This window comes from Symphalangus syndactylus, chromosome 9 (genome assembly GCF_028878055.3).
Source record: "Symphalangus syndactylus isolate Jambi chromosome 9, NHGRI_mSymSyn1-v2.1_pri, whole genome shotgun sequence".
NCBI lineage: Eukaryota > Metazoa > Chordata > Mammalia > Primates > Hylobatidae > Symphalangus > Symphalangus syndactylus.
The window spans coordinates 39231590-39244462 of NC_072431.2; the positions used below are offsets into that span (position 1 = coordinate 39231590).

General features: G+C 35.7%; 1 protein-coding gene across 1 annotated transcript; it reads left to right on the forward strand.

Annotated features, from left to right (window-relative positions):
• The first annotated feature begins 1519 nt into the window (after window positions 1–1519).
• Window positions 1520–11229, forward strand: GCG (glucagon). The gene is made up of 6 exons (XM_055291956.2): window positions 1520–1679; window positions 4650–4750; window positions 6318–6479; window positions 8139–8276; window positions 9948–10091; window positions 10740–11229. The coding sequence occupies exons 2-6, from the start codon at window positions 4659–4661 to the stop codon at window positions 10744–10746; spliced, it is 543 nt and encodes a 180-aa protein (XP_055147931.1). The 5' UTR covers window positions 1520–1679; window positions 4650–4658; the 3' UTR covers window positions 10747–11229.
• The last annotated feature ends 1644 nt before the right edge of the window (window positions 11230–12873 follow it).

Here is a 12873-nt window from a genome sequence, read left to right on the forward strand (position 1 = left end):
ACACCTTTCTCTGCTCTTTCACCCCCTCTGCTGGTAGAGTGCCAAGAAGCAGGTCTCAGATCAAGACACCAGCAGTACCAATGAGGAGATAAAGTGAGGAGGATATTTTATACAGCTGTGCTTCTCAAATTTTAATACGAACACCGATTTCCTTAGGATTTTGTTAAAGTACAGATTTTGATAGGCATGAGATTCTGCATTTCTAGCAAGCTCCCAGATGATGCTGGTCCTTAGATCACACTTTGCAAAGCAAGGCTTTCTAGCACCAATAATCACCAGCACAAAAACCCCTCAATGAGGTCTTCCAGTCTGACTTGAAACTGATCTCTATGGCCTTTAAGTAGCTCTACATTCAAACGTTGGTCACATGCACAAATTGAACAGTTAAGTTCATTTGGAATATTTCTCCAGTTGCCTCAATGATTTACCTCTATACAAATCATCAGTTACATCATGTGGTTGGTTATATTAGAATATTGGAATCTAGTTGGGAAATGTTCTGATGAGTTTGCAATATGGAATAAAATTTTTATTTTAGAAAAGACATCTACCAACCCCTCTCATTTTACAAATAAGGAGGCAGAGGCACAAAGAGAATGTGTGACTTGACCAAGGTCACACAGCTGGTCAATAACAGCAAAACTAAAATCAAATTATGCTGACACTACTTCTTATGCTGTCTGTCCAGACTATTTACCATTTTTCTATTTCTCTACAGTGACCAGAATCATTTCTGCTAAATGTTACAGATCATTAAAGCCTATGTGGCCAGTCACAAAACTCAGGAAAGACGACAACATGCATCTCAACAGTTTTCCTTGTATCTCACTCTTTTGTAACTTAGTACCCCACTCTCTTATCAGTAAAATTAGATTTTAAATTTACATTAGAAGGAAAAAAATACTAGATAATTTCCTATTAGCATCAGCTATCTTAGATGTTTAATCTTCATTTTGCTCCATCCTTTCTGCCTGAATTCCATTTATTAAAACAGGACACATAGGGGTTTAATCAATATCCTTAAATTTTCCACAAACATAACATAAATAAACTCCATGTAGTGAGGAAGAGAGGATTTTTAATACGTATCTTTTGAATGAATGATCATTATTTGGATAAGTGAATGACCGAAGTGATTGTTATATTCAGGTAAATTCATCATGGCTGGGTAGCAAACCAAAGACTTGTAAGAACCTCAAATGAGGCCATGCACAAAACAGGGCTGGCCATGGGCTATGTAATTTCAAGGTCTTTTGTCTTCAACATCAAAATTCACTTTAGAGAACTTAAGTGATTTTCATGCCTGATCGAAAGTGGAGAGTGAATTTCCAAGCTGCTCTTTCCATTCCCAACCAAAAAAAAAAAAAAAAAAAAAAAGATACAAGAGTGCATAAAAAGTTTCCAGGTCTCTAAGGTCTCTCACCCAATATAAGCGTAGAATGCAGATGAGCAAAGTGAGTGGGCGAGGGAAGTCATTTGTAACAAAAACTCATTATTTACAGATGAGAAATTTATATTGTCAGTGTAATATCTGTGAGGCTAAACAGAGCTGGAGAGTATATAAAACCAGTGCGCCTTGGTGCAGAAGTGCAGAGCTTAGGACACAGAGCACATCAAAAGTTCCCAAAGAGGGCTTGCTCTCTCTTCACCTGCTCTGTTCTACAGCACACTGCCGGAAGGTAAGATGATTACAAAATTGTAAATCCTGTTTGGCGGACAGTGAAGTATTTTTGAGGGATCAAAATATTATAAATTAAAATGTTGTTCTTTCATCTTAGACTTTATTACTAATAGTACACAGAGAGGAACTGAGATGGAAAAGGTTATATCAAATGCATTTACGTGTACTTTAATATAGCGAAGCCGCAAAGCGAGTCAGAAAAATAATTACATGCAAAAATATAAAATAGAAAAACAAAGATTCAAATCAATGCACTTGTTACAATACTTAACTGTTATGAGAATTGTATTTTAAAATAATTGGTAACATTTTGAAGAATAAATATTTTTCTTGGACTTGATAGATGTGTATACTACTTTGAACAGAAGGCGTCTTTTAAAGTAAGCAGAAGTGTGTCCATTAGGGAGCCTATAACAGAAATTGCTTTTTACCAATTAAAATCTCTGGTTTTCCAAAAGAGCAAATTAAATATCATCTTTCAAATATTCAAATTTCAGACATCTATCAAAAAATCAAAGTCCATGAAAGCAACTCTTTGTAAATAAAACATAGCGTACTTGGTGCAGAGAACAAGTGTCATCTATTTGGGGGGTTTTCTTTGGATGGATCTGAGTGAAGCCATAGATTAATAACTATTTACTATGTATTGAGGACAAATAGTAATAAAATCTAAAATAGCTACCCTCTGGAATAAAATTTTAATTTGTCTTTTTAGATTAAGCTCCTAGAGACAAAAAACAAATTTACAAAGATCTTCGATGGAGTAAATGATTAAGTGATGTATTTTTCCATACATACTGAAGACCTATTACATAAAATGAGCTAACCAGTTTAAAAAAGGATTTATATGGACTACAATGCCAACATATTTGGGGATAGAATATAATGTCTTCTTTTTTAGGTCTAAGATTAATCTTTCTGTAAGACTTCCTACTTATTGTTACCATACTTTCCTTTAAATTTTAGTGGAAATCTGTAGTTCTTACAAAACTGCAGCCTCTTTTTAGACTACCTAAAGAGGGGGGAAATTAATTGGAAATTATTTTCTTATTGAATAAGATTTTGATACTAAAATGACATAAATCTTTACTTTCTCAGCAATTGTATTCAAACAATTAACTCTATTCTTTTTTTTTTTCACAATTCGGTAGACTTTCACAAACAAATAAGTGAGATTTTTAAAGCCAGTTCTTTCTTCAGAAGAAGTCATTTATTGTTGGCAATATTATTAGACACGGAACGCTCACTTCTTTATGTGGTTTATGGTTGTTCTTTCTTCCATCAGCTCCTGAAGTGGCAGGATACCTCCTGCTCTAAATCTGCCTCAGTGGAACATAATAGGAGATATAGCAAAATGCTTAGGACTTTGGGTGGAATGAGTTTTTTTTGTTTTCAGTCTTGTGAAAGACTAAAAACTTTTACAAGAAACTTTCCAACAGTGGTATAATTTTAAAAAGAAGTGCTTACTTTAGTATTTAAATATTCCTGAAAGCATGGATATAATAATTGACAGTTATAATCAGTAGATACTACCTAAATATATGGCAAGGTTTCCAAAGTCTGCCAACCGGTTAAACTGAAGCATAGCAAAATGTCAAATTGGCAATTTGATGTTGATGAATGAAGAAAGGTGAATATATCATTCCTATTATGTTCCTTTGTCTAATCGTCCATTCAGTGTACAAAAAACTTAATATTTCTAAGAAAAAAGTTACTGCTGCAGGTATTACAGTGTCTATGTTTTAGTGCCAGAGATAGTAAATACAGCTAAGATATTAAGGAAAAGATTGATAGTTTAAAAATGATAATATTTGTAAAATCCTTATTCCAAACCAAATGTCATTTGCTAAAAATACTCATTCAAATTATTTGTGGGTAAGCATAGTCAAACTTGGATTGAAATGCCCGCTTCTCAAAGGAAACAACATTGGGTTTCAAAGTAGCAGAGATCCATGACAAATACAGGACTTGACATTCCCATTCAGAAAATAGAAGCGCTTGCTCTGTGGGGACACTCTGTCCCACATTCATGTTGGTCCCAGTCCCCATCTATACTGCATCGTCACATCCTTAACATACTATGGCTTCACAGGGCATCTGCTTGTGACACAGGGACAAGCAATCAGGTGTATCCTATAACCAAGTCTATGGTGTCACCAGCAGTGAATGACATGTCCTCATCTAAGTCCAATTAGAAAACAACCTGGGGACTTTTATGACTTTAGAAGCAAGCTCTAATTTTCTTTTAGATAGTAATCTCTTAGTTTTTTAGTTGTGATTGTTCACGTTGCCAGAAGCATTAGTTCTTGTTGCAAATTGCTTGTCTTTAAAATGATTTTTTCCCTTTAATTTAGAACAGGTCAAAGCACCCTAAAATACCTCAAATCTGTTGGCCGCTTTATAATTACAAAGTCTAGACCAAGTTACACTATTTAAAATATAAATGAATAATACATCTGAACCGACAGCTGGTATGCCAAGTTGTAGCCTGAGGCTGCTTTAAGATGGTTGAAATGCAGTATAATGTAAATGCTTGGAAGTGAAGGACTATTAATTGAAAGCCAGACTGATAGTGAGGGGGGTGGCATGATGGATAAGGTGCCATTCAGGCTAACCATATGTAGCATATCATCTACAGTGGGTATTTTAAATGTTGATTGTGGACATTTTAATTTCCAGTCTGGAAATGAGCCTTCTAATTATTAAACAGAAGTGTCCCTACATTAATGAAAAAGCGTAATGGTGGAACACATCTTTTGTGTCCTTTTTTGCCTCCAAAAAATCTTGGGAAAAAATATAACCCACTATTTAAAATTAAGCTGAAAATATAATCAGAATAAAACTGATAACACTAGCTTTTTCTTTCTACTTATGTTACTTATCTAGTCAAATCTAGCTAATTTAGCCTGACATGTTTAAAAATGCTTGCCTGCCCCCCTCACCCTACCCCCATTCTGTGTTCTGACAGACAGCAGAAATGAAAAGCATTTACTTTGTGGCTGGATTGTTTGTAATGCTGGTACAAGGCAGCTGGCAACGTTCCCTTCAAGACACAGAGGAGAAATCCAGGTATTAAATCCGTAGTCTCGAACTGACATATCAATATGGTTGGAATAAAGCCTGTGAAAACTATGATTAGTGAATAAGTTCTCAGTAATTTAGAGTAAATATTCTGCACAATGATCAAATGTTTAAAGTATCCTTGTGATAAAAGCAGACTTTGTTGGAGTGTAGATCATAGTATGTGTTTTTTATAATAAAAGGGGAGAGAAATGTTGAAAAACATGTTACATGGGAAATTATAGCTCCTTGAAATCTACGGATGATCCTATTTATCAATTCATTACTCACACACTGCATAATAGATTACTCCAATTATTCACACCAACCTTTTTCTCTTTTTCCCTCCTTTAAAAAATAGCATTATTTCTTCCTAAATGTAAAAGCCATACATGTTCATAATGGAAAGTATGAAAAATATGCAAAAAATATTAAGTACTCAAAATTCCTCTGTCCAAAGAAAGCTATTCAAAGTAAACAAATTTGGTGTATTACTTTCCTGTGTTTTATGTAAACCGTACATAAATATCTCTTGGCTCATTATATGGCTTTGTATCATGCTTAATATCTTAACATTGTATTATTATACCCTTTTATTATATTATTAAACATATCTATTCAACATGATATTTAATGGCTGCATACTATTTCATCTCATAAATGTACAATATTTGTTTAGCTACTTATTTGGGAAGCTTAAGAGGTCTTAAAATTTATTCCACAAAGAATGTTGCAGACATTTTATATACACACTTTCCTACATTTCTTACTATTTTTTGCACATAGGTTTCTAGTTGTAGAAATACTGTGTCAAAGGGTCTGAATGAGTTTAAGCCTTTTACAATATCTTGCCAACTTGCTTTCCAGAAAGTTCATACACATGCACACTCTCATCAGCATTATAGAAATACTCCTCATGATATCCTCCTCACCATTCAATCTTTGCTAATTTCATAGGTAAAAATAGTATCTCGTTTCTGAGTATTAATTACATTGATTATTTCCCATGTATTTACCATGCCAACCAACTGTTGATTAGTGGCATATGGATTATTCATGATACAGTTTCAAATTAGCAAGTGTCTTTTTTCTTGCCTTTCTTTGAACTTTTAGTTGTCTTCCTTCCACTATTAGCCACCATATAACTAGATAATTGTGCTGTTTTCATATTAATATATGCAAAACAAAATTGGGAGCTTAAATCTGCTGCCCAAAGAAATGATTTGGGATTCTTCACTCTTTTAAAATATTCAAGTCACTACTCTCTTCTGTCACTATTAGCATAATCATGAGTAGATTAATTAGTAGAAAAAGATTTGTTTAATCCTATTTCAGAAAAAAAGAAGTCAGTTGAGAAACACGTTTCTAGAATTCAGAATAATAGCGTATGCAACTATACTAAAACGATGGGATTCTCCTGACAAGCTAAGGAAGATCTCTCTAAACTACCTATTGAAATACTCTAGATGCCTGCCTTACTGTTTTATATGGTCTCGTATTTTGTAGTGAAGATGCTTCTCAAGTGAGTCTACTCTTGAGGAGAGATTTATGTTGTACCAATCACTGTTCTTCACAGATCATTCTCAGCTTCCCAGGCGGACCCACTCAGTGATCCTGATCAGATGAATGAGGACAAGCGCCATTCACAGGGCACATTTACCAGTGACTACAGCAAGTATCTGGACTCCAGGCGTGCCCAAGATTTTGTGCAGTGGTTGATGAATACCAAGAGGAACAGGTAAGAGTCTCAACCTGGCTCAAAACTTGCTCATAAATGTATTAAATAGGTCTAAAATTTCTCTTGACATTATTAAGTTCTTATGCTCGTCAAATAGTGCCCATAAGCTCTGATCGTTTTGAAGATATTTAGGATTGGGGATGCTCTCCTTTGTATTATGCCTCCGAATGTCTTAACCCGCACCCCTCTAAACCACTTACCCAACCTCCAGTGTGACATAGACTTTAAATTATTTTCCCAATGGTAGTCCTAGCAATATTTACTTGCTTACTCATTTTCCCTTAGAGTGAAAATTTACTTTTGCAGACCTACGAGGTTACCAATCTAATTTCTACCAAAAGATAGAGCAAATATAACATTCTTTCGTGGGGTTCAAACCCAACATTAAAATTATCCCCCAGCCAAGGGTAAGGAATGGAAACAGATGCATTCCTTTTCTTGTAGAATAAAATCCAAGACATGCATTTAAAATTACAGCCTAGCTGCGCAGCATAGAGAGAGAAGGCAGCAAATAAGAACACAAGCCTATCGTAAGGCATACATTTTAATGTTGGATTTTCTTTGACGAGTGTTGGGTTTTTTGCTGCATCTAGGCTACTGGAGGAAATTATCCGCAAGGGTTTCACAGAGATGGTGGAATTTCACAATTTTTTTGGAGGGTGGCCCACAAGGGGAAGGGAGTTATGCATAGAAAGTAGCTGAAGAAATCAAAAAATCAGGAAAAGGACATAGATTTGTCTGGATAGACTGGAGAAGAGAGAGAGTGAGAGTAAGAAAAGGAGAGAGAGAGAGAGAGAGAAAAAGCAAGCAGGAAGAATAGGAGAAACAGAGTTGCTAATCAAATGTTCTTAAAGTAGAGGGTACAACCACAGGAAGATGGCTATCATGGTCAGGGCAGACACTGGGAGAGGTCCCTGTTAAGCACTACAGTGAAAGGTGAGAAATCACAAATTTATAAAAATGCGAACAACTGTCCTCATTTTCTAGAATGGGAATGCCACAACTTGGTAAATTGATGTAAAGCAATCCTCACACTCGAGCAGTGTTGCCTATGTGTTTAAGATGAGGTGATATGGGGTAATGTGTGCCAGGGAGACTGATAGCAGCTGATGGCTCACCTCCACAGTGCTCTGCACACGCTTGATGTTGATATGGGGTCATCTTCTTTGCTTTCCTTGTTACTAGCAGATCACACATTTTCTTTAATCCATTATCAAGTGGTCCTTTTGGTAACAATTCAAGATGGTCCTTTGCTTTCCCTCAAATCAATTAACTAACTCTGACCCCATACTTACTAATAACAAACAGCTGCCTTGCTTGCAAGTCACATAGCACAGTGGATAGCCTGTATCCATTGAGACTGAAGTCAAAGGTAAGGCAGCTTTAATAACCAATGACATACATAAGCAGGGGATTGCAGATGGGTTTGCTGGGAAGGGAGGGGGAGCTTTAGCCCACCGATTGTTATTAGCTCTCTTCCACCAATTTCAATCCAGAACATTAACGTAGCTTCACGACAAATCCCCTAGCAACCCTCATCTCCTAAACTCCCTAAGCCCTTCTACATAGAATCCTGAACCCAAAGTTGCCACTGCTTATAGGTGAGAACCATATTGCCAAAGAGACAGATCTTCAATTTAACTTTCACATTTCTTTCAGGAATAACATTGCCAAACGTCACGATGAATTTGAGAGACATGCTGAAGGGACCTTTACCAGTGATGTAAGTTCTTATTTGGAAGGCCAAGCTGCCAAGGAATTCATTGCTTGGCTGGTGAAAGGCCGAGGAAGGCGAGAGTAAGTCTGTACATTCTTATTTGACATTTTTTGCCTTGATGCAGAAAATTTAAGACTACAGTTATCTATATATGGATCTGGATTACAGAAGCAATTAGTAGTCTTGCAAAGTAAGGAAATAATTCCTATTGATGAGAAACAGTATATAAAAGTTGAATCCATTTTGATTTTGGTACTAAGTATTAATAATAGAGCCAAACAGGTTACATTTTTATCCCCTTATAGTTGCATTATAATTAGGTATTAAATCTTTGGCCAAACCAGGCCACCTGTGAGAGTAAATAGGATGTTTTTAATAACTACACTGAGACAAATTTAAACTAGGACTGTTCTAGGGGAGCTAGAGATAAGGAAAAAGAAGAAACACTGCTGAAAACTTCAAATATGTAAAGAAAACATGTAATATTTAAAGCTTAACTTTAAACATTTACATATGTGATCAACATATATTTATATGTTAATAAATATTCAGATAAAGATGTGATGAAGACTGAAAGTGACCAAACATAAAATGTTGATAAAATGATATTCGAAGTACAAATAGGTAAAAACATCCATATATTTAACTACATATCCAATTTTGTATGGGGCTGTCATATAGATATCTATTAAATAATCAAAGTTGAAAAACAACTAAGACCATTAATTACTTGCTTGGATCTTAACACAGCCAAACAGACCCCTGAACCATCTCATTTTTTTCTGATTTTTTTGGAGAGACGGAGAATTTATGTTCAACTCTGATTTTTAAATTAGATTAAAAACAAGCTTACCGAAATTTAAAGAGAACTCAAGATGAAAGAGAACTAGCATAATGGTTGGTTTTTAAAACATTAATAATTAAACTTATAAAACCAATGGTAAAATAGTTTCTTACTCTTGATGATATTTTGCAGTGTTTTAAAGGGATACCAAAAATTCTGCAATGGCAAACTAGTGAAAGAGAAAAATCTAATACAGATGAAGCTTTAACCTCTTAATACTGCATTTTGCAAGGCTGTTCCAGCAATCTCTGGGTTTATAGGATATGATATATTTAGTTGAATTACAGACAAATTAATAATCTCAACAATAGTTTCTGTATTGTCAATAAACTAAAATCTTCAAAACAACCTAGAAGACTGAAAAGGGCATGAAATTATGCAGGCTTGGTATTAGATCCCAGCTCTGCTACTTGCTCTTTCCAGTAGTCACTGGTCCACATGGGTTTTTTTTTTTTTTTTTTTTTTTTTTTTGAGACGGAGTCTCGCTCTGTCACCCAGGCTGGAGTGCAGTGGCGCAGTCTCGGCTCACTGCAAGCTCCGCCTCCCGGGTTCACGCCATTCTCCTGCCTCAGCCTCTCCGAGTAGCTGGGACTACAGGCGCCCGCCACCACGCCCGGCTAATTTTTTTTTTTTGTATTTTTAGTAGAGACGGGGTTTCACTGTGGTCTCGATCTCCTGACCTCGTGATCCGCCCGCCTCGGCCTCCCAAAGTGCTGGGATTACAAGCGTGAGCCACCGCGCCCGGCTCCACATGGGTTTTTATCAGGTGTTTCGCAGTATACCCTTTAAAAACAGAATCCTTTACTGTTTCCTCAAGACACTTGTGCATGTTACCAGTAGTAGATAATCTATTATCATTTATTGAAAATGTCTAATCAAACGCTAATTTTAACACATATTTTCTTAGTTTCCCAGAAGAGGTCGCCATTGTTGAAGAACTTGGTCGCAGACATGCTGATGGTTCTTTCTCTGATGAGATGAACACCATTCTTGATAATCTTGCCGCCAGGGACTTTATAAACTGGTTGATTCAGACCAAAATCACTGACAGGTGACTGCTTTTTAGTTAATTCTGAAAACCATCAAACTCTCATAAGTACTGATTGTCATACTGCTGCAAGCTGTTCCCCATGTAGGGGGAAAGTGTATAATCTCTTATTATATAAGATATAATTATGCATGTTTAAGTTATATAAGAGTACATCATTATGTTTGTTTTGTATCATTACAGTTTGTATCTATTTATTCATTTATTCCAGAAACATTTACTGAGTGTCTATTAGAGTCAAGAAGCTAGAAACACAGATAGAAATGAAACATTGGAAATGTTACATCATTCACATATTGTCACATTAAAAATTGCTATGCTGAAATTTTAGCACAAAGGTGAAATGCAGCATATACAATATTACATACTTAATTTAATAAGAAGAGTAGTGAGAACTGGACACCAAAAAATACTTATCTTGATGAAATTTGGTTTTTTAATAATTATTCATAATTGTTTGATAGCTTTGACTTTAGGATAAATAATCTTTAAATGAAAATATTTTAAGAGTCCAAAGGATGGAGGGATTTACGGACAAAGGGATTAATAAACAACTTTTATCAAAATAAATCATTGAAATATTTTCTGGATAAGTTAATGATATAATCTCATTATAGTTATGTTAAATCATTTTCTTTTTTTAATCTCTAGGAAATAACTATATCACTATTCAAGATCATCTTCACAACATCACCTGCTAGCCACGTGGGATGTTTGAAATGTTAAGTCCTGTAAATTTAAGAGGTGTATTCTGAGGCCATATTGCTTTGCATGCCAATAAATAAATTTTCTTTTAGTGTTGTGTAGCCAAAAATTACAAATGGAATAAAGTTTTGTCAAAATATTGCTAAAATATCAGCTTTAAAATATGAAAGTGCTAGATTCTGTTATTTTCTTTTTATTTTGGATGAAGTACCCCAACCTGTTTACATTTAGCGATAAAATTATTTTTCTATGATATAATTTGTAAATGTAAATTATTCCAATCATGACATATCTGCATTATAATAATAGGAGAAGAGAAGAACTGGTAGCCACAGTGGTGAAACTGGAAAGAGAAGTTTCTTCTTGAAACCTTTGTCTTAAAAATACTCAGCTTTCAATGTATCAAAGATACAATTAAATAAAATTTTCAAGCTTCTTTACAGTTGCCTGTTTTCTCTTTATGTCCCCCTTTTTCATGCCCCACTCCTTCCAAGCACCCGTGTTTTCTAAGCTGCAGTCCACAAGTCAAATCTGATGTACAGGCATGACTTCATGCTTCAAATGGCTGCACAGAACTTTTAACATTTTGAACCAACATTGAAAAATCACAACACATGCCCATGCGTGCTCACACACCCCACCTACATAATGGAGACATCAAGGAACTTACTTCTGGCCCACTTCACTTGCATACCGCACCTGCAGGCATTTGAGTTTGCCCATCATGCCTTGTACCCTGTTCTCCTTGTCCTGCAATGGCCAATATCTTGGAACAGTCTGATAGTGATTGCCAAGCCTGAGACTTTTCTTTGCTGTATTTAGCATTGCCAACTCTCTTTCTCTATCTCTATAGTGCTCCCATAGGGTACACTTACCCACCAATAAGATTCTAACGTTTACAGATTACTTACATACTTTGATCAGAGGTAGTGAATTTGAACTAATACCTGTAATGATCACTCTTACTCGTTTACATAGTGATGAGCGTTTGCTGAAATGGAGAGAAATCTTAAGACCAGAATTGTCTAACTAAGGCTACTGCTAGCTGTAGGATCCTGAGCAGGTCACATAAGCTCTCTGTAACTAAGTTCGTCATGTGAAAATATAAAGTCAAAATTGTCCAGTCACCATCATTTCTTAAAGAAGTCTGTGATTATAACTGTTTTTTGCCTTACAATGAGGTTTCAGTAAAAATAGCGTCCTGAAGTATTCATCCTAAAATGATTGTCATGGAGCAGCTCAGGGCAGAAGTTACCGCTGTTATGTGTCAAAATTATGTCTGTCAGCTTCTCCAGAACCAAAACCATCATATCTTCCTCCAAAACATTTCAATGAGGGAGGCTCACAGGCCACAAAAGCATATTCACACATAGGGTTTTTGTTTGTTCATTTCCTTATTTTTTAGGTAGAAGATGGCTATGTTGATAAAGTATTCAATTGGTAAGATCAAAATATAGTATTTTTCATAGTTTTCACTGAAGGAGCTCAAGGCAACTTTCAGATGTTCATGTTGTTTTCTTTTATACAAAGTGTTTCTTTACCACCCCCACACCAATTATCCACAGGTGACCTAAAATGTCCCATTTATAACTAAAATTTGATTTGGAAACTGAATATATACCTCTGTGTGCATGTATGCGTGCATGCGTGTGTGTGTGTGTGTGTGCGCGCGCGTGTGTGTGTGTGTTTTCATGAAACCAAAGTCCAAACCTTGAGAACATCTCAGGACACACACAATGAGGCATCAGCCTTCAGAAAAGGGTGCGCGCATACAAAGGAGAGGAGGTGGTGCACTAAGAAAACTGGCACGTAGCGGAGGTAAATGGAAGGGAGAGCATAAGACAGTGAATGTGAGTCAAGCCCAAAAGAGTGCCAAGGGCCAAAAACAGAAAAGGTAAGTCTGTCCTGAAGTTCAAGAGGCAAACGAAGCGATGTCATTGAAAAAGGAAGCTAAGGAAGTGAGTGAGGAGTCATTCAAGTGTAGAAATTAAGTTAAATATATCAGTTAGGTGTTATGTTTGACTGTGTGCAATATAAACCCAACTACAGAGACTAAACTAATAAAAGGGTTATATGTTTC